Genomic DNA, 22804 nt, shown 5'->3' with positions numbered 1-22804 from the left:
TGGCAAAAAGCCTCCAGTTCCTTTAAATTCCTGGGCTGTCTAGCATGAACTACGTTCTTGAGATCTCCCCAGAGTGGCTCAATGATATTGAGGTCAAGAGATTGAGATGACCTCTCCAGAACCTTCACTTTGTTCTGCTGTAGTCAATGACCAGTCGACTTGGCCTTGTGTTTAGGATCGTTGTCATGTTGGAACGTCCAAGTACGTCCCATGCGCAACTTCCGGGCTGATGAGTGTACATTTGCTTCCAGTATTTGCTGATAACGTGCTGCATTCATCTTTCCCTCAACTTTTACCAAGTTTCCTGTGCCTTTGCAGCTCACACATCCTCAAAAACATCAGCGATCCACCTCCGTGCTTTACAGTAGGAATGGTGTTCCTTTCATCATAGGCCTTGTTGACCTCTCTCCAAATGTAATGTCTATGGTTGTGTCCAAAAAGTTCAATTTTGGTCTCATCACTCCAAATTACCTTGTTCCAGAAGTTTTGAGGCTTGTCTCTGTGCTGTTTGGCGTATTGTAGGCAAGATACTTTGTGACATTTGCACAGTAATGGCTTCCTTCTGGCGACTCGACCATGCAGCCCATTTTCTTCAAGTGCCTCCTTATTGTGCATCTTGAACCAGTCACACCGCTAGTTTTCAGAGAGTCCTGAATTTCAGCTGATGTTATTTGTGTGTTTTTCTTTGCATCCCAAACAATTTTCCTTGCAGTTGTGGCCGAAATTTTTGTTGGTCTACCTGACCGTGGTTTGGTTTTTACAGAGCCCCTGATTTTCCATTTGTTAATCACAGTTTGAACGCTGCTGACTGGCATTATCAATTCCTTAGATTTTTTTGTATCCCTTTCCTGTGTTATACTGTTCAACTAACTTTTTCCCTTTGTCTGGATGAAAAATGCAAGAGACTGTCTGGATCCCAGAAACTCACTCAGTTTTTATGCACACACTGATTACAAGCAAACAGGTCACAGGTCAGGATGTTACCTTTAGTAGCCATTCAAACCCATTTGTGTCAAATTCTGTGCATGTTATCAGTCCAAAATCACCAGGGTATGTGAACTTTTGATCAGGATCATTTGGATGTTTTTGGTTGTCATTAAGATTTAAAAAGAGAAAACACAGTAGTTTGACAATAAATGGCTTCATCCAACCAATAACCATGAGTGGAGAAAACGTTTTTTTGTTATCATTCATATTCTCTGAAACAAGGCCAAGAAAGGAAAAATTCTGCTGGGGTATGAAAACTTTGAGCACAGCTGTATATTCACATAGCTTCTAGTAATCATTGACTGGTCCCTCAATTACACTTGTTTGTTATCACATCATCCCATTGATTGAAAGCACAAGACTGCAATTTTACGTTTAGATTCTCTGGTAATCCTAAAAGTTCACATACTTTTGCCACTCAGACATTTTCATCATGTAAAAAACGACTAAGTCTAACATTTTTGACTCATTTGTTTGATTTGGTTCTCTTTATCCACTATCAGGGCTTGTGTGAAAATCTGTAGTTTCAGGTCAAATTTAGGCAGAAAAAATGGAAAATTCTGAAATCTTCATAAAATTTCAAACACCGATGTGTGTGCACATTTGAAACCAAAAGTTTACATACACTATATAAAAAGACACATGAGCATGATTTTCTGACATGAAAACAGAATAAACCTTTCCCGTTTTAGGTCAATTAGGATTACTGTAATTTTTAATATTTGCCAAATGCCAGAATAATGAGAGAGAGAGAATGTTTTAAGGCATTTATATTACTTACTGCAAAATCTAAAGTTTACATACATTTCATTAGTATTTGGTACCATTGCTCTTAAACTGAATGACTTGGGTCAAACGTTTGGGATATCCTTCCACAAGCTTCTCACAATAGTTGGTCAGAATTTGGGCCCATTCCTCCTGACCAAACTACTGTAACTGATCCAGGTTTGTATTTCGCCTTGCTCGTACCTGCCTTTTCAGCTTTGCTAATAAATTTTCTATAGGATTGAGGTCAGGGCTTTGTGATGGCCACTCCAAAACATGGACTTTGTTATCCTTAAGCCACTTTGTTTCCATTTTGGCAGTATGCTTCAGGTCATTGTCCATTTGAAAGACCCATTTGGATGTCTTGAGATGTTGCTTCAGTATTACCACATAATCTTCCTTTTTTCTTCTTTGCAGTAAGTAATAAAAATGCCTTAAAACATTCTCTCTCTCTCATTATTCTGGCATTTGGCAAATATCAAAATTTATAATAATCCTAATTGACCTAAAACGGGAAAGGTTTATTCTGATTTCATGTCAGATATTGAGAAAAACATGCATGTGTGTCTTTTTATATAGTGTATGTGACCTTCTGGTTTCAACTATACATATGGCTTACTGAGGCGAAAGAAATTGCTAGAATGGGAAGTGTAGATGTGCAGGAGTTCAAGCTATTTACAATCTCGCCTATCATTCCCTGGTGGCAGTATATAAGGTCACCCGTTTGTCTCTAGATAGTTAAACATTAAATGCGTTCCCTTGTTAATGCCCCTCTTTCTATGAATGTGCATGTTTGCATGTCCTTGTATCCAAGGACAGTGCTATTAATGCCCTTCATGGATATTCCAGACAAACCTCTCTGAATAAATTGTGAATGTGGACATTTAACCCATCATGGGTCACTGTAAATATTTTATTTTTAAAATAGTAATAATAAAATAATCTTTATTTTTATATAGTGCTAACATATTCTGCAGTGCTTTACATTAATTATCACCACTGTCCCCATCGGGCCTCACAATCTAGAGTCTAGAAAATAAAAAATACTTCTGAAATTAGAGAACCTGCAAGTCATTTTTACTTAAAACGTCATACTATTATCGAGATTAAAATAAACAGCTATTGAAAGAGAGCACTTATTAGACATTATCTATAACAAAGTCAAGAAAGCATGTTATTTCTTAAAGTAAACAAGGGGTAGCATAAATTAGAGACTGGCTCTGTAATTGCGGCCATGTATAATTCCTGGTAGCTTCTCGCCTCCCCGCTCTCCTTGCCTGACAGATCTCTCCCTGCCTCCGGCAATCTGCCTCTTGGGCTATTCATCCTAATCACATTGTCCCGGCTCTCAATGGTTTGTTTTATCTGAAATGCCGCAGCATTTTATAGTAAAGCATTCATGGCTGCTATACAGGAGCCAGTCATTGATTCCCTGTTGAATCAACTGTCAGGTTCTTTTTAACCCCTTCCCAACTGAGTGATTTTCTGTTTTTGCGCTTTTGTTTTTTTCCCTCCCTTTCTTCCAAGAGCCATTATTTTTTAATTTCTCTGTCAACATAGATGTACTGTATGAGGGCTTATATTTTGCTGGACTTGTTGTAGTTTTGAATGGCACCATTAATTTTATCATTCGATGTACTGGCAAATGCAAAAAGTCAATTCCACAATTTTTGGGGGTTTTTGTTTATATGGTATTCATTGTTTACTAAAAATTACTTGTAAATGTGATTCTTCAGGTCAGTATGATTATGGAGTTAGCAAAACTTGTATACTTTCTTTTTTGGTGGAAAGAAAAATAGAAATTTTTATATAAAAAAAAGTGCTTGTGTTGCCATTTTCCAAGATCTGTAACGTTTTCATTTTTTAGTCTTTAACAACATTTAGAAATGTTATTTAATTCTTTAGGCTTGTTTTTTGTTGGTCGAGCTGACATCTTCATTCATACCATTTTGGGGTAAATACAACATATTGATAACTTCTTATTGAATTTTTTCACTGATTTGTGGCCACCAAGAACCCACAGTTGTGGCATCACTTTATTTGTCAATCACCTTAGAGACTTGATTCTGTGGTCGCCCGATAGCTTGTACTATATACTGCAATACCACACTATTTCATTGAATAATATAAATCGCAGTTTCCTATGAAGCCCAGTCACAGGATGGTTTCATAGGCACACCATAATGACAGGTACAGATGACTTCAACAGACCCACGGCTGTTATTGCAACCCATTGGCACCCTGCAAATGCGTCGCAGGTGAGGTTGCTGGGCGTGTAGAATGGTGCTACCCCTAGTTCGTCTGCTTTAAATGCAACTGTCAGAGGTGGACAGCGGAATTAAAAAAAAATTGTAAACTTGCAATTTTTACACTGGCCACTGAGAATTCTGTTTTTCCAGGAAGAGATTTCAGCAGGCTCCTTATCAGCAGATGCAGGATCAGCATGACAAGTAACACCTGTATACATAGATGATAATAACAGGATCCACCAATCACAGTAGGTGATGTCACCGCTGACCCTGCTCCCCCTCCCTTCACAATGACTTGTGCACATGCTCATTAGATGATTCAATACAAAAGATAGTCGGACTATGTTCATTGTGGCTATGTACACGTGTTATTTCCTGAAACAGAAAGTTTGAGTCAAAAAAGGCCCATTGGTCGGTGTGAAAATGGAAAGAATTCTATTTTTTTATGTTTAGTCCATATTATGATTGGGTAAGAAATTTTTTTTCAAGAATTAAAAAAAATTACAGTACATTTACTACGAAAACTTGATTTAAACAATGTCATTTTCTGATGACAGCTTCTCTTTAAGAGTTGTCATAAGTCTTCAGGGGTTCCCACACCAATAACCTCATGAGTGGTACTTTTCAAAATCCTTACTACGAAGATGATTATAGATTTCCTAGGTGAGCGTATTTTAAATGATGCTCAGATTAATCAGATGATTAAGACGTTTGTCCTATAGACTTCACAAGCAGAACATTAGCAAAAAAACTGATGTCTCTGTAATACAATCCCAATTGTATTTACTTACATCAGCATCCTCTGTGCTTTATAGTAGTAAATTTTCGTTTTCCATAATTAATATCATCCAGTTGTCCTATGAAGAACACACTCAATCAATTTGACACCATTAGTCACTCCATTAGCAAAGTCAGGAACACCTACATTATTAATGACCTCTTCCTTTCACCATCCAAAGTAGCCACTCTCAATGTGGTTTTCTTTTATCTTGGTAAGATTATGAAATAAGGAAAATATTTTCTTTTCAAACAGATTAAATATATATGTATTTTTCTCAAAAATCACTTATCGTTATGTATAATTAATATGATTTACAGAAGTAACTGTTTTGAAAATGAAAGGTTCACATATCTCATTTGCCTTTTAGATAAATAATAAGGGACAACACAACTAACTAGAAATGGTATAGTATATTATACTAGGTTATTCATTAATCTTAAGTACAAGACTCACTCAGATATACAATGAACAACCACACGATCATTTTAAAATTATTCATTTAATAAATCTATATAAAAAATATACATACATATGTAAATCAAAAAACATAATTACAGAAAAGAAGAGAAAAAGAACATACGACATAGGACCCAAACTATGAAAAAATGCAAAATGTTTATTAAGGATAATACATTAAAATACATGGAGCTTACAGGCACTAAGTGCCATGTGTACAATAAACAAAAGGACCCCACCAAGAACCCTCACAACAGTGGAAACATAGTGAACCATGATAGGGAAATAGGCCAATGAACCATGGCAGGAGTATGAGCCAACAGGTAAGGATATAAATTCTTTAAGACACTGACCTCCAGGCCAATAAGAAGAGATATTAATATCATAGGAGGTAGACAGGGCTATTACAAAAACAGGCCAGACAAATAAGGAGATGTGCCTGAATACTAAAATAAACCACGTGGCAAAAGGTTCAGAGAGTGATGGCTTAATAGAGTATAATCATAGTCATAACATACCAGAGGGGAGGGGGGGATCCACCCCTACGCACGTTTCGGACGCAGCCTTCTTCAGGGGGCATAAGATGGAACACATATGGTGCCTCTTTATAGGAAACCAGAACTATGGAAGGGCCACATGCAGCTGTTAAAGGTTAGCACTGAGGACCTGTGTGACGCTTGCCGCGTCACGATGAGCGGGGCGAACCACGGCGTCGGCATCATGTGACGACCACGTGACGGTCAGCTGACCATCACACAGGTCCTCACAGTGAGATGCCGAGAGGCGCGGGGCGCACAGCCGACGTGCAGCGGAAGCGTGCGTGGTCGTCAGGGCAACTAATGGTACCAACAAGTAGGTAGGAATTTTCAATAATGTACCAACAAGCTGCAGGGAACAGCTGTGATGGGGGGAAACAGGGACAAATATGTATGCATAGTAATTACAGAAAGACAGACTCAGGGATATATAGTATAATAAATACCCAATAATTCATTTGTTGTGGGGCCTAGATCAATGAAAGAAAGAATATAAATGGCAAATCCAGACTATGTGTTAAAGTGCATAGTGCAAATGAATACATGTAGTAGCAGCCCAAAAGATATAAATAAATTAAATCACAATGGATATATATAAATTAGAGTGCTAAAATAAATGCATTAAAGGTGACCAGGTAAACACATAGGAAGGGATAAATTCCATATAAATACCATATACAGTACAGACCAAAAGTTTGGACACACCTTCTCATTTAAAGATTTTTTTGTATTTTCATGACTATGAAAATTGTACATTCACACTAAAGGCATCAAAACTATGAATTAACACATGTGGAATTATATACTTAACAAAAAAGTGTGAAACAACTGAAAATATGTCTTATATTCTAGGTTCTTCAAAATAGCCACCTTTTGCTTTGATGACTGCTTTGCACACTCTTGGCATTCTCTTGATGAGCTTCAAGGGGTAGTCACCGGAAATGGTTTTCACTTCACAGGTGTCCCCTTTCAGGTTTAATAAGTGGGATTTCTTGCCTTATAAATGGGGTTGTGCAGAAGTCTGGCGGATGCACAGCTTATGGTCCTACTGACTGTTAGAATTTGTATTATGGCAAGAAAAAAGTAGCTAAGTAAAGAAAAACGAGTGGCCATCATTACTTTAAGAAAAGAAGGTCTGTCAGTCCGAAAAATTGGAAAAACTTTGAAAGTGTCCCCAAGTGCAGGAAAGGAAGACCAAGAGTCACCTCTGCTTCTGAGGATAAGTTTATCCGAGTCACCAGCCTCAGAAAACGCAGGTTAACAACAGCTCAGATTAGAGACCAGGTCAATGCCACACAGAGTTCTAGCAGCAGACATATCTCTTCAACAACTGTTAAGAGGAGACTTTGTGCAGCCGGCCTTCATGGTAAAATAGCTCCTAGGAAACCACTGCTAAGGACAAGCAACAAGCAGAAGAGACTTGTTTGGGCTAAAGAACACAAGGAATGGACATTAGACCAGTGGAAATCTGTGCTTTGGTCTGATGAGTCCAAATTTGAGATCTTTGGTTCCAACCACCGTGTCTTTGTGCGACGCAGAAAAGGTGAACGGATGGACTCTACATGCCTGGTTCCCACCGTGAAGCATGGAGGAGGAGGTGTGATGGTGTGGGGGTGCTTTGCTGGTGACACTGTTGGGGATTTATTCAAAATTGAAGGCATACTGAACCAGCAGGGCTACCACGGCATCTTGCAGCGGCATGCTATTCCATCCGGTTTGCGTTTAGTTGGACCATCATTTATTTTTCAACAGGACAATGACCCCAAACACACCTCCAGGCTGTGTAAGGGCTATTTGACCAAGAAGGAGAGTGATGGGGTGCTACGCCAGATGACCTGGCCTCCACAGTCCCCAGACCTAAACCCAATCGAGATGGTTTGGGGTGAGCTGGACCGCAAAGTGAAGGCAAAAGGGCCAACAAGTGCTAAGCATCTCTGGGAACTCCTTCAAGATTGTTGGAAGACCATTTCCGGTGACTACCTCTTGAAGCTCATCAAGAGAATGCCAAGAGTGTGCAAAGCAGTCATCAAAGCAAAAAGTGGCTACTTTGAAGAACCTAGAATATAAGACATATTTTAAGTTGTTTCACACTTTTTTGTTAAGTATATAATTCCACATGTGTTAATTCATAGTTTTGATGCCTTCAGTGTGAATGTACAATTTTTATAGTCATGAAAATACAGAAATATCTTTAAATGAGAAGGTGTGTCCAAACTCTTCAATACAAAAAGTGAAACTCATATATTATATAGAATCATTACAAACAGAGTGATCTATTTAAAGGATTTATTTCTGTTAATGTTGGTTATGGTTGATGATTATGGCTTACAGCCAATGAAAACACAAAAGTCATGATCTCAACAAATTAAAATAATTAACAAAAAACACCTGCAAAGGCTTCATAAGCATTTAAAAAGGTCCCTTAGTTTGTTTCAGTAGGCTCCACAATCATGGGGAAGACTGCTGACTTGACAGATGTCCAGATGTCCAGAGGGCAGTCATTGACATACTCCACAAGGTCCCAGAGTTCCAATTTTCATTTGGAAATCAAGGTCCCAGAGTCTGGAAGAAGAGTGGAGAGGCCACAATCCAAGCTGCTTGAGGTCTAGTGTGAAGTTTCCACAATCAGTGATGGTTTGGGGAGCCATGTCATCTGCTGGTGTAGGTCCACTGTGTTTTATCAAGACCAAAGTCAGCGCAGCCGTCTACCAGGAAATTTTAGAGCACTTCATTCATCAACATTAACATAAGTAAACACTTGAAATACTGTAGATCACTCTGTTTGTAATGACTCTATATAATATATGAGTTTCATTTTTTGGATTGAAGAACTGAAATAAATTAACTTTTGGATGATATTCTAATTTAGTGAGATGTACCTGTACATGGAAACCCCGGTACTTTTAACTTTTTTTTTTCCTTTTTTACTTATTACCTCTATGGTACTTTAACTTTTACCACCCTGATCGCTGGTATAATGCATTGAAATGCACTAGCTATGCAATGCTTTATATCTGTCATTGTTACACTGACAGAGGCCTCTTCCATGGAACAGGCTTGCCATAGCTGGCAGACCAGGAGGTCATCATGACCACCTCGGGTTGCCTTGACGATGATCGCGCCCTCACTATGACTTTGTGGGGACGTCACCTCCCTCTCCCAGCCTCCTAAATGTTGCAATCGATTGCGGCATTTAAGGTGTTAGACAGCTAGGGGCACAGCAGGCACTGTTCCTGGCTGTGAGAGTTGGGGCTTGGCTATCACGTAAGCTGAGCTCCCTGAGGCGATCATGCGGTCATAGCTCCTGTGCTGCACATGCTGCAATTACGTACCTATACGTCATCGGTCGGGAACCCCTATCCGACCATAATGTATTGGTATGTCAAATGTAGTAAAGGAGTTAATATATTGCAGTCATCATATTATAGAGCACTGTGTACTTATAATTGCTCATTTTGCCCTTCTACCCAGATAATTCTTCTGTTTTCCATTAGGTTTAAAAACTGACTAGCTGAATCCTTCTAAGCGCTATGTAGAAACAGGAAGTCTATTTTCCCTGTATGAGTCATAAGTCACTGCAAAAGTCCCTAGCATGGGGAAGAAGCAGAGCTGTTGGGTCAGGAGTTGAAGAGGGGAATGATAAATGCAGGAGCAAGAGCTTTCCTGTTTCTACATAGAGCAGAGAAAACAGAAGAATTAGCTGGGTAGAAAGGCAAAATTAGCAATTATATGTACACAGTGCCATATAATATGATGATGGTAGTATATTAAGATGGTAAAAACATTGAAGGGAGTGCTTTTTTAATCTCTTGCTGAACAGTATTTTACATTGAAATTACAACAAACAGCCTAATAATTGACACATTAATGGAATCAGAGTCTCATTCCCTACATATTAATCTCCAATTAAATAGCAAAAACCTGCTGACCGGTTCCCTTTAAGAGTTTTTTTTTTTAAATGTTGCATTTTACTGCTGTATACTTTGGAATAAATATCCCCCTGTGTTTAGTAATTAGCTCATTTAATTTATAAACGCATTGAAAATCTTCTGTATAGTTGTGGCAGACATATTTAACAAAGTGGTAACCAGAAGTGTAGCCACATTGGTCCTCTTCTGTAAACGTGCATTTACAGAGCATTTGTTAAAACTGTATCTTTGTTGTAATTTGCATATACAAGTTATCCAAATATTAATTTTCAATTGCATTCAAAGTGTAAAGCCTTTTAATGCTACACAAAACTTAAAGGGTTACTATACTTTTAAGTAACTTTTCCGAATAAGTCCTCATATGTGTGTACATAAGGAATAACTACTTATGGCCATTGTATGAATAGTATCCTGCATTTTCACTAGCTTTCCCTTCTGCTTTCCCCTCTATCTCTTAATTTGCAATTGACTATTGGGTTGTGGTAGGAGAGTAGCTCTAAGATTGCGGTCAGATTGCCGTAGATTTTCTCATGCGAGAGATTCGGGTTAATTATGCTAATGACACTCGACTTTAACTCTGTCAGAGTTTGAGCCAAGTGTCATTTGAACATAGGTGTGGAGAAGACGGAGAACTTAATTTCTCCATCTTCTCCATTATATGAGTTCGCGGATGTCGGACTACACTCAGATGATATCCAAGTGCAGTCCAATGTTTTGCATGCACCCATAGACTTGTATGGGTGTGCATGATCGAAATTCTGGAGCCACTCGCAGCATACTGTGATATTTTCTTCATGCAAAATCGGTATGTGCAAAAAAATAGCAGATCTGCACTGACCCATAGTATAACATTGGTCCAAGTGCTATCCGATAAGACATTGGATAGCACTCGATCGTGTTATACGCTCATGTGATTGCGCACTTATGATGTCTTCTATACCTTCCATATAGAGCACAGAACCCAGAGTAGGATTCTTGTTCTTCATGCCGTACTTTCCTCACGGAGAGAAGCAGTAGCATGGAGGAAATTATATACTAGTGACAGTATAGCTGTGAAGCCAGCTCTGAGTTTGAAAGCCCAGCATGATATTTCTTGTCTCTCTCTGACTGTTTTCTCACCTTGCTCCTCATTCCTCCTCCATCCTCCCATCTGTACATAGTATAATAGTTCCCGCTGCTCGGTGCTTCACGGCCGAGGCAATCATTTAAATACACCTTTCCACCTGTTGTTTTCCCTATTCCCTGTTGTTTTCCCTTAATCTCCACCCGCTCTTCTTTGATTGACAGCTATGGCTTCATTGGGCCAAAGAAGAGAGGAGATAGATGGATACCGAGCAGATGAGAAGGTGTATTTGAATGATTGGTTCCACCGTGAAGCACCGAGCGACTCTACTTGGTTTGAACAGTCATTTTCTGCTAACAGAGTCCTTTTAATATTTTTCTTTTACATTGGAAATGTATATTTGTCTGTTTCAAGTTTCACAGAATATCAATGCATTAATCCCCTATTCAATCATGACACAGGACCATTTTATAGGTATCATTAAAAAAACCTATTTATGTCTTTGTAGGTTGTACAGGGTTCTCCTGAGATTATAGAATTCTTTGCTGATGACTGCCATGGATTACTACAATCGTACGGGATGTCACTAATCTCTGAAGACAGGACAGGTTTGCTTATAAACAACCCATAAAATAACATCTTGAACCTTACTTACTTCTATTTCATATTAATTGAACCTATGTAAGGGTCCTGGCCCCTTGATGATTGAATTATGGTTATTAAATTAACCACAAGGTTAACAATTCAGAGAAAATGTCCTACCTCTCAGTTAAATCGAGAAAGCCACTAAAATGAAAGAATATATATTCAGGCACAATCAGGGACTAGGGACATCATAAAAAGCTTAATCTATCATGTTTAAGACAAAATGTAGATAAAATATTTGATTGGAGGCTATTAGTGCTCATATAAAATTTAATTTACAGATTTTGTCATAATCAAAGCTGAGTACAGATCAAAGTGTCGCTATAAAAGAGATGCACAATAAAAATGGTAATAATAAATTATGGCATAAAGCAATGGTTTTCATAGAATTTTCTGCCGGGGAGGTATGTGTGTATGCTCACAATCACTGCTGCTTTGATCTTCAGTTCTCGTCTGTCTATTTGTGTTCCCACTACAAGGCCAAATAATGTAACTAAATGCATCTTCTATTAGAGGTACAAATATGACAGCTGGCTGTAGCTCCAGTTTGGCTCATCTTGTTTGTACTTGAATTGAATTTGAGCTAGTGATGTTTTTGGGAAGCTTAAAAGAGAACGTTTCTGTAACTGGAGTGAATTAGTACCACGCACTTTATTTTCCATTTACAATTTTGGTGAAACGTCCTGCATGTTAAATTTAGTTTTGCTTGTCCATGATGAATGGGATTTGAATCATTGGTCATATGTTTAAATGGAACTTGTCATGTCAAAAAATGGTATTAACCTGCAGATATGGCGTTAATCTGCAAATTAATAGTGTTCTAAAGCTGTGTAACCACATTGTCAGCCTGGCTACCAGGAGGAAATTGACTTTATTCCACCCGGACACTTCTGACTTTCAGTCATAGAGGTGCGGCTGCCACAGCTTCAGTCACTGCTCAGTACATAGTGAGCGGCAGCTGTAAGAGCACCCAGGACTTGACTAACAGTGGGCTTAGAACTGATGCACTCCGTTAGACAGGTATTAATCTGCAGATTAACCCCATACCTGTAAGTTAATAGCGTTTTTTGACATGAAAGGTTCCCTTTAAACCATGGTCCCAAAGGTCTTCTGAGATCCATCTAGAAAATTTTTGTTCAAAAATGTATATCTTTAATATACTGAGGTCCCAGTTCATCAAAGCTTTTACACCAGAAAACTGTAGTTAAAAGCTTTGAAAAGTTGGAAAATTTCATGCCAGTTTCTCCCAGCTTTACAATGGACAGGATTGGGCATAACGCCACAGCTCGTCTAATTCATGACTATGACATTCCTTATGCCAGAAATCTGAACTGGAGTAAGATAAGTGGCGAGGAGCAGAGAGGTGCAAAACACTTGTCAGATGTACCTTTTAATGAATCAGCAGCATCTGACTCCACCATGCCGGTCTTGATGAATCAGGGCCAAAGTCTATAAAAGACTCTTTCAAGGACCTGATCTGCCCCTTGCTCCGCCGATTGACATTAAGGCAATGACATTATTGTTAAAGTGGTTGTGTTGCACCTCTTATTTCTACCAGATCTGTGGCTTCTCACTACGCGGGAAAGATGGCTTTCTACCCGTCTAATGCCCAGGAGGTATCATGTGTGCGTCATCCTGCTCCGTCCTCTGTAGGCAGCTGTGCGACTGCTGGCATATATTGTGTACATGAGATAGAATTCCTGTATGTTCTACTCTAATTAATAGGAAACGTGGGCAATGCCTGACAGGCATCAGAAGTTTGCCTCGGCAAATTTCCAACTTAGAATACAAAAGTGTTTCTCCACGCCCAATATCAGATTGAATGGAGGAGACAAGGCAACCATCTTTGACGCTGCATAGACTATGAATACATTATACAGATTTTTGTTTTCTGATGTCATGTTATATGAAGGGATTATCCAAAACCCATTCTGCTCTTGAAAAATTATTTTACTTAGATTTATTTATTATCTATATTTAATTGATTCATTGTTAATAAAATCTATAATGTAAGTGTAACACATGTTTATTTTCATGGTAATAGGAAACACCGGAGCATTTGAATTTGATGGTGGAATAACTTATGAGCAACTGCAGGTATGGTAATATATAACTTCATGACTGAGTGTCTTGTCTTGTCTACGAGGCTCTAATTCCTTGTTTTTCTTATGGTATAGACTATGATTGAAGAGGTTTTAGAAGATAGTGGCTACTATAATCTAACTTCAGACAGGTAAGAAAAATAATTAACTAGTTTCTTTTTGACAAAACCAAGAATAAAAAAAGAGCAAATACCCCACAGTAAGTATATAAATATATGAATAGTAGTAACACATGTAAATAACAAAGGATACGTAGTTGACACTATTTTGATCAAAAGAGTGTAAAAATTCTATCACACTGTGACAAGGTGTACCCAATCAGGATGAACCCTAACTCTTAATCAAAATAAATAGACGGGGGGAAGAGCAGGACACAAACCAGACTGTTTTGCACATGCAAAAGTTAGATAGATAGACATACACACCTGCATATCTACAGACTGCCTGTTTTGGTGTGTTTGCACCTCATCATTGGAAAGGACAATCTATTGGATGTTCTGGTTCATCTTCAATAGACCAGGTAAGTATGTTGCCTCGAGGACTTCACACTCAGCCTGTCAGACGCTGCTGTACACTGATGAGGGTCAAACATCCCAAACAGGCTGACTGTAGATTTGATTTTGGCTTTGCATCTATCCCTGGTCATGCTGCAAACCTCACTAAAAGACCAAATATTGACTTACAACATAGCTACCTCTCTCATGTGATTCTTCAGAGATAATTTCTTTTTGTAAGATAGATAATTTGCAAACAATTCTACCATTAAGCATTATCTTTAAGACCTTATACTCAGCTGATCTCTTTAAAAGGAACCTGTCATGTCCTGTGTAATATCTAAACTGCCCCCATTGCGTTGTTAGTGATGCAGTGTGCATCACTAACACCCTTTTTTCATTAAAATCTGTTCTAATCTCATGAGTAAAAAGCACTTTATATGTTTATATCATACCTGCTTGTTTAGTCATAGGGGTGGGATTCATCGCATTTAGTCAGGTTTGGCGCCGCCCATGCCATTTGAATTCTGCTCCTGGCTTGCACTAACGTCACTATGCTTCGCTTGCGCAGTATGTCATGGCCAGCCGCGCTTGTAGCTCTGGAAGCCACGCATGCGCTGTGACGAGCGGCTCCCCGCTCGTGTGCAGTGAAGCTGAGTAGTTCCCAGCTTTACTGTGTGCAGCTGGAGCCGCTTGTCACAGCGCATGCGCAGCTTCCAGAGCTACAAGTTTCAATGGAAACATTAGATATTTAATGAAAACTCTAGCATAATCATCGTACTGTGAAGAGGTTTGTGGCTGATACAGAGCACAGATGGATTCATGCAGATAAAGGCATAATGAGGAAGGTTTATTGCAGACAAATTCACTGGATTAAGAGAGCAGTTGCTAATATACCATTACAAAGCAGAAAACAAGTATTTGAAGCTGCTGGTGCCTCTGGAGTCATGTGAACATTAAGCTGTAGGATCCTCCAGATGCTTCCAGTTGTGCATAAACCTGCTATTCAGCCACCCCTAAACAGTGCTCACAAGCAGAAGCGGTTGCAGTGGGCCCAGACATACATGAAGACTAATTTTCAAACAGTCTTGTTTATTGATGAGTGCCATGCAACTGTGGATGGTCCAGATTGATGGAGTAGTGGATGTTTGGTGAATGGCCTAAATGTCCCAACAAGGCCTGCAACGTCAGCAAGGAGGTGGCAGAGTCATGTTTTGGGACGTAATCATGGGGAGAGAGCTGGTAGGCACCTTTAGGGTCCCCGACGATGTGAAAATGACCCCGGCAAAGTATATAGAGTTTCTGACTGACCACTTTCTTTCATTGTACAAAAAGAAGAACCATGCCATCCATAGCAAAATCATCTTTATGCATGACAATGCAGTGTACCATCTCATGTTGCAAAGAATACCCCTGAGTCATTGGCTTCTATGAGCATAAAAGGAGAGAGGCTACCTTCTTCCCTTGACTTCAACCCTATTGAGAAATTGAGAACCTTTGTGGCATCCTCAAGGAAAAGATCTATGAGGGTGTGAGGCGGTTCACATCAAAGCAACAGCTATTCTGACATCCTGCAAAGAAATACAAACAAAAAAAAAACTCACAAGTTCGCTGGATGCAAGAATTGTGAAGGTGATATCAAAGAAGGGGCCCTATGTTAACATCTAACTTGGCCTGTTAAGATGTTTTTGATTGAAAAAGCTTTTTATTTCATTTAATGTGGCCTCATAATGCTGCATATTCAACAAATGACCATTTTCAGTTCTTTACAACCTATAACATTTTTGGAAACTCTATTGTGCATAATAATTTGAAATAGTGCATTTTTTTTTTAAGTTTTGGAAAAAAATATTATTATGATTGGGAGGTTTGTCTAATAAAATGTGATTTATACTCGAACGGTTGATGATTTGAACATTATACTGACTCATTTCCATCGGCCATTTAGGAAAATCAGAGAAAAATAGCATTTACAGTATAATTTGGAATGCGGTGTAGATATTTCCCATAGATACTGTCACTGGTTTACCGCAACAGAAAGGAGCCAGAATGCAGAGCTTTCTGATTTCTCCTACTCCTGCACTGATTAGAAGCACTTCACCTTTATATTAAACAGTGCAGATTTCTTCTAGCAGTGCAGGGGTTAATATGTTCAGTTGAGTGCTCCTGGAAGCTTACCTGCCTTAATGCTCTGAGTTGTTCAGTGTTGGCCACTCCCCTCTCCTATATATACTTGCTTCTGGCAAGTAGGCATTGTCAGAGTTTGCTTCATGCTTCATGGCCAAGGAGTTGGTGGAGATTTGTTGTTTGAGGAGGCGATTGGTGGATTAATCTAAAGATTGTTGCTTGGTTTTGGTTGTGTGCAAATCCTCTTCTACTTTGATTTTTCATTTCCTTAACTCCCCGGTGTTCCCCTCTGTTGATTGTGAGAGTATATTTGTGTGATTGGTATTTTCCTTTATTCCTGTATGTATTACCTTGTAAGTCTGGTTGGTGTATTGCCATACACTACTACTCCCCTCTTCCCTGGGTGGTGGGAGGGAACAGACTAAGGCTATGTGCCCACGATGCAGAAATGCTCCGGATTTTTCCTGAGCGTTTTTGCATCTCCCTGGCAGAAAAAAGGCATGCGGATTTTACATTCGTTTTTCCTGCCAGGGACAAGCATAAGTGAAGCGTTTTTCACATGCAATTTCGCATGTGGGCTGTCAAGCGCTTTCCAAGCGATTTTAGCATCACTTGGAAAGTGCTTGACAATTTGGTCACACTATAAATCCATGCAACCAGCATGGATTTATATAGTGTGACCAAGTTATGGTAAAAGAATGGTAAAAAATACATTCCCTGGTGTGGGTCAACAGCTGTGTGACCGGGGTCTGACCTGGAGTAGCAACTGGGCCACCTCCCTTGTCCCTCCTTAGACAACGGAGTCGATTAAGCCGCCGTGCGTCCGTGGTCGGATCTGGCAAGGCCCCTATTCACGTCCCCCTCCACACACTCCTCGGTTCATGGCCCAGTGGGACCACTAGCCACGCTCATGCCAAACATTCCGGGCGTGAGCATAACAACAAGAAACATCTCATAATGGAAAAAACCAGTGAGCTGTCTCAAGACCTTTGCAAACTTATTGTTGACATTGGTTACAGAAGAATTTCTAAACTACTGAAGATTCCAGTGAGCACTGTTGGGGCCATATTCCCAGCATTTTCAAGTGCATTTAAAGTTTGCTCAACAATATTTAGATAAGCCTGTGAAATACCTGGAGAATATAATCTGGTCAGATGAGACCAAAATGTAACTCTTTGGATGCCAGAATACACACCATGTTTGGAGGCCAAAAGGCACTGCATATCACCCCCAAAACACCATACCAACAGTGAAGTTTGGATGTGGGAACATAATGATGTGTGGCTGTTTATCTGCATATGGCATTGGCCAACTTCATGTAATTAAAGTAAGGATGAATGGACAAATGTACTGAGACATTCTTGATAAAAATCTGTTGCCATCTGTCAGGATAATGAAGATGAAACGAGAGTGGACATTTCACCAAGACAATGATCCCAAACACACAACCAAGGAAACTCTCAATTGGTTTCAGAGACAAAAAATAAAGTTACTAGAATGGCCCTGCCAATCACTGGACCTAAATCCAATAGAAAATTTATGGAAGGAACTAAAGCTCAGAGTTCATAGAAGGAGCCCATGGAACCTTCAGGATTTGAAGAGTGTTTGTGTGGAAGAATAGGCCAAAATCACATCTAAGCAATGCATGCGACTAGTTACTTCATACAGGAGGTTTCTTGAAGCTGTCATCATCAACAAACTTTGTACTTTTGTACGAAATATTAAATACATTTCAGTAAGTGTTTTCAATACTTTTTCCCTGTGTCATTTCTCATTATTACATATAACATAATATATGGACATCTATGGTTTGATTTCTTTGCCTGTGTGGATTGGATGGGTTATTACCGACATCTGCTGAGAATTTTATGTCAATAGCACCTTTAGAAATATATTTACTTAGACAATTGGTTACATGTTCAATACCTATTTCACCCACTGTATGAGACATATAGAGAACATATATCAGATACATAAGGAAAAATTTGTAGAAAAGGGAGAGGCAGATATATAATTTATTTCTAACCTAATTCACATATTCTTGTAATTTCCAAATATTCCCTTTCATAGCTTTCTTTTTTCTTATTTATCCTACCTTATTTCAGTACATTGGAATTTATAATATACAAGATGTTCTGAGGGACTACAGTACATCAATACATCTCACCCTTATTTCAGTAGCTATATTTATAATATACAAGATGTACTGATGTACTACATTTAGTTACTTCAGCTAACAAGTAAAAAAAAAAAACAGTAAAGAGTTAAGTTAGAAGAATATTGCCCTTACAACTCTACCTAGAATGAACTTTTGTTTCTTTTATATCTGTGATGGCAATGACAGAAAGAGAAATAAGTCTAGGTAACTTTTTAAGGGGCTGCTATTTTTGCTTGAAGTTAAAGTTGCTAAGAAGTCAAAGGTTGCAATATTCTGGCAGGAGAGCTTTGAATGGAAATAACCGATTTGCTGCAATCTGCACAAAAAGATTTAGTCTTCTATAAGCTTTGAACCTCAAGTGTCCACCTGCCATTGGGATCTCATGTATTCACTTACCACTGTTTTGAAATGCCTCATATATTACGCTAGTATGTATTATTTAATTGGAATGTATTTTTTTACCAGTTAAAAACCATTTGGAAACAGATTTCACTATTTTTTTTTTAAGTTTGTGTATCTTTTAATTTTTTCATCTTGCCTGAGCTACTCTGATTGGAAACCTCAAAAACAACCTTCTATGGGAAACATGTACAAAGAGGAGAAGTAGGGAGGGGCAGCCAATCTGCACCTCAGAAATTGTGTGATTTTGTGTTTCTGCATCCTTAATTACAATAAAGGTGGCAACTTTCCTTGTAATGACAATGAGACCACTGCTGAGAAGTGACCTCTACTGAACAGGAAATATCTATTATGAATACAATTTTTAATAGATAAAGATGAAAATATGTTTAACATGAAAACCTTTGTTTTCCAATAAGATGTTTGCTGATGATTTTCCTTTAAAAGTTAACAATTTCATCCTGAAAATATATGGTACAGTGAAACATCATGAACAAACTCAATGTGCTGCTATAAAATGTGATAGAAAGAAGAATATTATTACAATCCTTAACAGATAGCTAAAATGTATAATTGTCTATTATTTTTTTTATTGACCTGTTATCTATAGAAGATTACAAGAAGGAGTAGCTTTTCCTCTCCTTCATTAAGACATACTGCTGTTCATCCTACTATAGAGCTTGAACCTTGCATTATTGAAATAAAGCGTATAAAGCTACATTTAGCAACATATAGCTTTCTTTATTGTCAATCAATCAGCCCAAGTAGATAGCTTACATCTGACAGAGGTCATTGCAAACTTAGTTCTGCCATTTGAGAGGAGCCTGATTATTGAACGCACGGCTTATCCTGTTTACAAAGACACTTAATTATATTTTGTTGTTATCATATCTGTCTTTTTCCAGATACTACTCATTCCCAGTGGGAGTCAAGAACCTTTTAACAATAAGACGATGATGGCTTTCACCTTTCCAAGATTCAATGTTATTGTGTTTCTCCCAACTGAAATAAATAGTTGGTTAACTTAAAGCTGCTTTACATATATGAAAGAAGATAATAGGGACTGTTGGAATCCTATGGGAAAACTTCTGAAGACTTGCAAGTGACTGTATTATCAGACGAGCTGCGCTTGTTTTGATGCTTTGCATAATGAAATGCTCTATAAATTGAATACTATATCTTTTGTATTTAAATGTAAAGACTTTCTGTATCTTAGTCTTTGCCTGTTGTGATAATATTTAAAACAGCTTTCCTGCAGATTGATGGTATCTTAACATATGTTTTGCACAGAGGAAAGATGCAAATAAAGTACATTATTTTGATTGGAAGATTGAATGTTTTTATTCACATGGTTATGTACTATGTTATAAAAGACAACTGATGACAGCTTGCTATTTGTAAATGGATAAAAGATCTGCAATGCTGTGTTTTGAGAGATTGTCAGAAACTGAAGAGAGACATACACAATGCTTAAAAGGGTTGTCCAGTCAAAAGTGTTAAGTCTGCAGTCACTCTATCTGACTGCAGACTTATGAATCCCCCCAACGCAGGCACTGTGCACTGCGGGGATTCGCCGGTATGAGAGCCTGCACTGGGCGGGGGTTTCATAAATCTGCAGTCACACAGAGTGACTGCAGACTTATCACTTTTGACCGGACAACCCCTTTAACACAATATTGTTGTAGGTTTGACCAACTATTCCTAGCTACTATGCATTAAAGCACCACCCTTGTGTATATCTTGTGCATACTATTTAATTGTATGTGTTGCTTCTGGGTTGCATGACATATTGATTCCTTCTTCCTGTTTTATATATTTCACTGATTACAGCCTATATTCCCCATGTTGACTCTAGCTTCACAGAGGTTTTTTTTTTACTGCCCCTGCTTTTGAAAACTAAGAGCATAGTCAATTTGCTTCCTTTACACCCTGCTTGCAATAGGTTTCTCCCTTTCAGCAGGAGTTAAGAGGAGTGTAATGCTGTGTCTCTTAGAAATACATTTGAGATTTTACACATACAGTGGTGGCCAAAAGTATTGGCACCCCTGCAATTCTGTCAGATAATACTCAGTTTCTTCCTGAAAATGATTGCAATCACAAATTCTTTGGTATTATTATCTTCATTTAATTTGCTTGCAAGGAAAAAACACAAAAGAGAATGAAGCAAAAATCAAATCATTGATCATTTTACACAAAACTCCAAAAATGGGCCAGACAAAAGTATTGGCACCCTCAGCCTAATACTTGGTTGCACAACCTTTAGCCAAAATAACTGCGGAGAACTGCTTTCAGTAACCATCAATGAGTTTCTTACAATGCTCTGCTGGAATTGTAGACCATTCTTCTTTGGCAAACTGCTCCAGGTCCTTGATATTTGAAGGGTTCCTTCTCCAAACTGCCATTTTGAGATCTCTCCACAGGTGTTCTATGGGATTCAGGTCTGGACTCATTGCTGGCCACCTTAGAAGTCTCCAGTGCTTTCTCTCAAACCATTTTATAGTGCTTTTGGAAGTGTGTTTTGGGTCATTGTCCTGCTGGAAGACCCATGACCTCTGAGGGAGACCCAGCTTTCTCACACTGGGCCCTACATTATGCTGCAAAATTTGTTGGTAGTCTTCAGACTTCATAATGCCATGCACATGGTCAAGCAGTTCAGTGCCAGAGGCAGCAAAGCAGCCCCAAAACATCAGGGAACCTCCGCCATGTTTGACTGTAGGGACCCTGTTCTTTTCTTTGAATGCCTCTTTTTTTTTTCCTGTACACTCTATGTTGATGCTTTTTCCCAAAAAGCTCTACTTTTGTCTCATCTGACCAGAGAACATTCTTCCAAAACTTTTTAGGCTTTCTCAGGTAAGTTTTGGCAAACTCCAGCCTGGCTTTTTTATGTCTCGGGGTAAGAAGTGGGGGATTCCTGGGTATCCTACCGTACAGTCCCTTTTCATTCAGACGCTGACTTATAGTACGGGTTGACACTGTTGTACCCTTGGACTGCAGGGCAGCTTGAACTTGTTTGGATGTTAGTCGAGGTTCTTTATCCACCATCTGCACAATCTTGCGTTGAAATCTCTCGTCAATTTTTCTTTTCCGTCCACATCTAGGGAGGTTAGCCACAGTGCCATGGGCTTTAAACTTCTTGATGACACTGCGCACGGAAGACACAGGAACATTCAGGTCTTTGGAGATGGACTTGTAGCCTTGAGATTGCTCATACTTCCTCACAATTTGGTTTCTCAAGTCCTCAGACAGTTCTTTGGTCTTCTTTCTTTTCTCCATGCTCAATGTGGTACACACAAGGACACAGGACAGAAGTTGAGTCAACTTTAATCCATGTTAGCTGGCTGCAAGTGTGATTTAGTTATTGCCAACACCTGTTAGGTGCCAAAGGTAAGTTACAGGTGCTGTTAATTACACGAATTAGAGAAGCATCACATGATTTTTCAAACAGTGCCAATACTTTTGTCCACCCCCTTTTTTAGGTTTGGTGTGGAATTATATCCAATTTGGCTTTAGAACAATTCTTTTTGTGTTTTTTCATTGAAGACAAATTAAATGAAGATAATAATACCAAAGAATTTGTGATTGCAATCATTTTCAGGAAGAAACTGAGTATTATCTGACAGAATTGCAGGGGTGCCAATACTTTTGGCCACCACTGTAGGCAGTGTGAGTCACAGGACACTTTTAATTTATAACTGTAGCCGATCATTATTTGGACTCGCCTATTATATCATAGCTGTAATACTAAAGATTAATTTTCACCTGCTCAATGAATAATAATGATGTCATTCCTCCCATCATCCTTCACTGGAGCATGCATGCTCAGAGCGACTGAAATGCAGTGCACCATCTTGAAATAAGGAATGCCCCTTAGTGTTATTAGTGTGCTTGCATTGCTAAGAAATATAAATAATAAATCTATTTACTGTAAAAATGCATAGAAACGCAACAAGATTATTCCATTTCAGTGGCCAGGCTTCCAAGACACTCCCAAGTTGTCTTTCAATATAAGAAATAAAAATTAGGCACTCCCAAAAAATGATAGAGAAAGAAGTGGACTCCTCAATAGCCCATATAGCGAAGTTTCAATTCAGTGGCTGAACTTTTCTCAAGCAA

The 22804-nt window shown here is 38.7% G+C and overlaps 1 protein-coding gene across 4 annotated transcripts in view; it reads left to right on the top strand.

Moving 5' to 3' along the window:
- The window catches only part of NEK10 (NIMA related kinase 10), a 554523-nt gene that overhangs the window by 408808 nt on the left and 122911 nt on the right, over nucleotides 1-22804 (top strand). For 3 of the 4 annotated variants that reach the window (XM_073678012.1, XM_073678015.1, XM_073678013.1), the window contains 4 exons: nucleotides 11275-11374; nucleotides 13456-13508; nucleotides 13589-13644; nucleotides 19597-20011. In XM_073678012.1, the coding sequence (XP_073534113.1) occupies nucleotides 11275-11374; nucleotides 13456-13508; nucleotides 13589-13644; nucleotides 19597-19648 (261 nt within the window). In that variant the 3' untranslated portion in view covers nucleotides 19649-20011. Of the gene's footprint in view, nucleotides 1-11274; nucleotides 11375-13455; nucleotides 13509-13588; nucleotides 13645-19596; nucleotides 20012-22804 lie in introns of those variants that run through there. The other variant, XM_073678014.1, reaches the window with a different exon arrangement.

Source organism: Phyllobates terribilis, unplaced genomic scaffold (assembly GCF_046119375.1).
Source record: "Phyllobates terribilis strain yellow unplaced genomic scaffold, ASM4611937v1 Scaffold_4__5_contigs__length_816908805, whole genome shotgun sequence".
NCBI classification, from domain to species: Eukaryota; Metazoa; Chordata; class Amphibia; order Anura; family Dendrobatidae; genus Phyllobates; species Phyllobates terribilis.
This window is presented reverse-complemented; position numbering and strand designations above follow the sequence as displayed.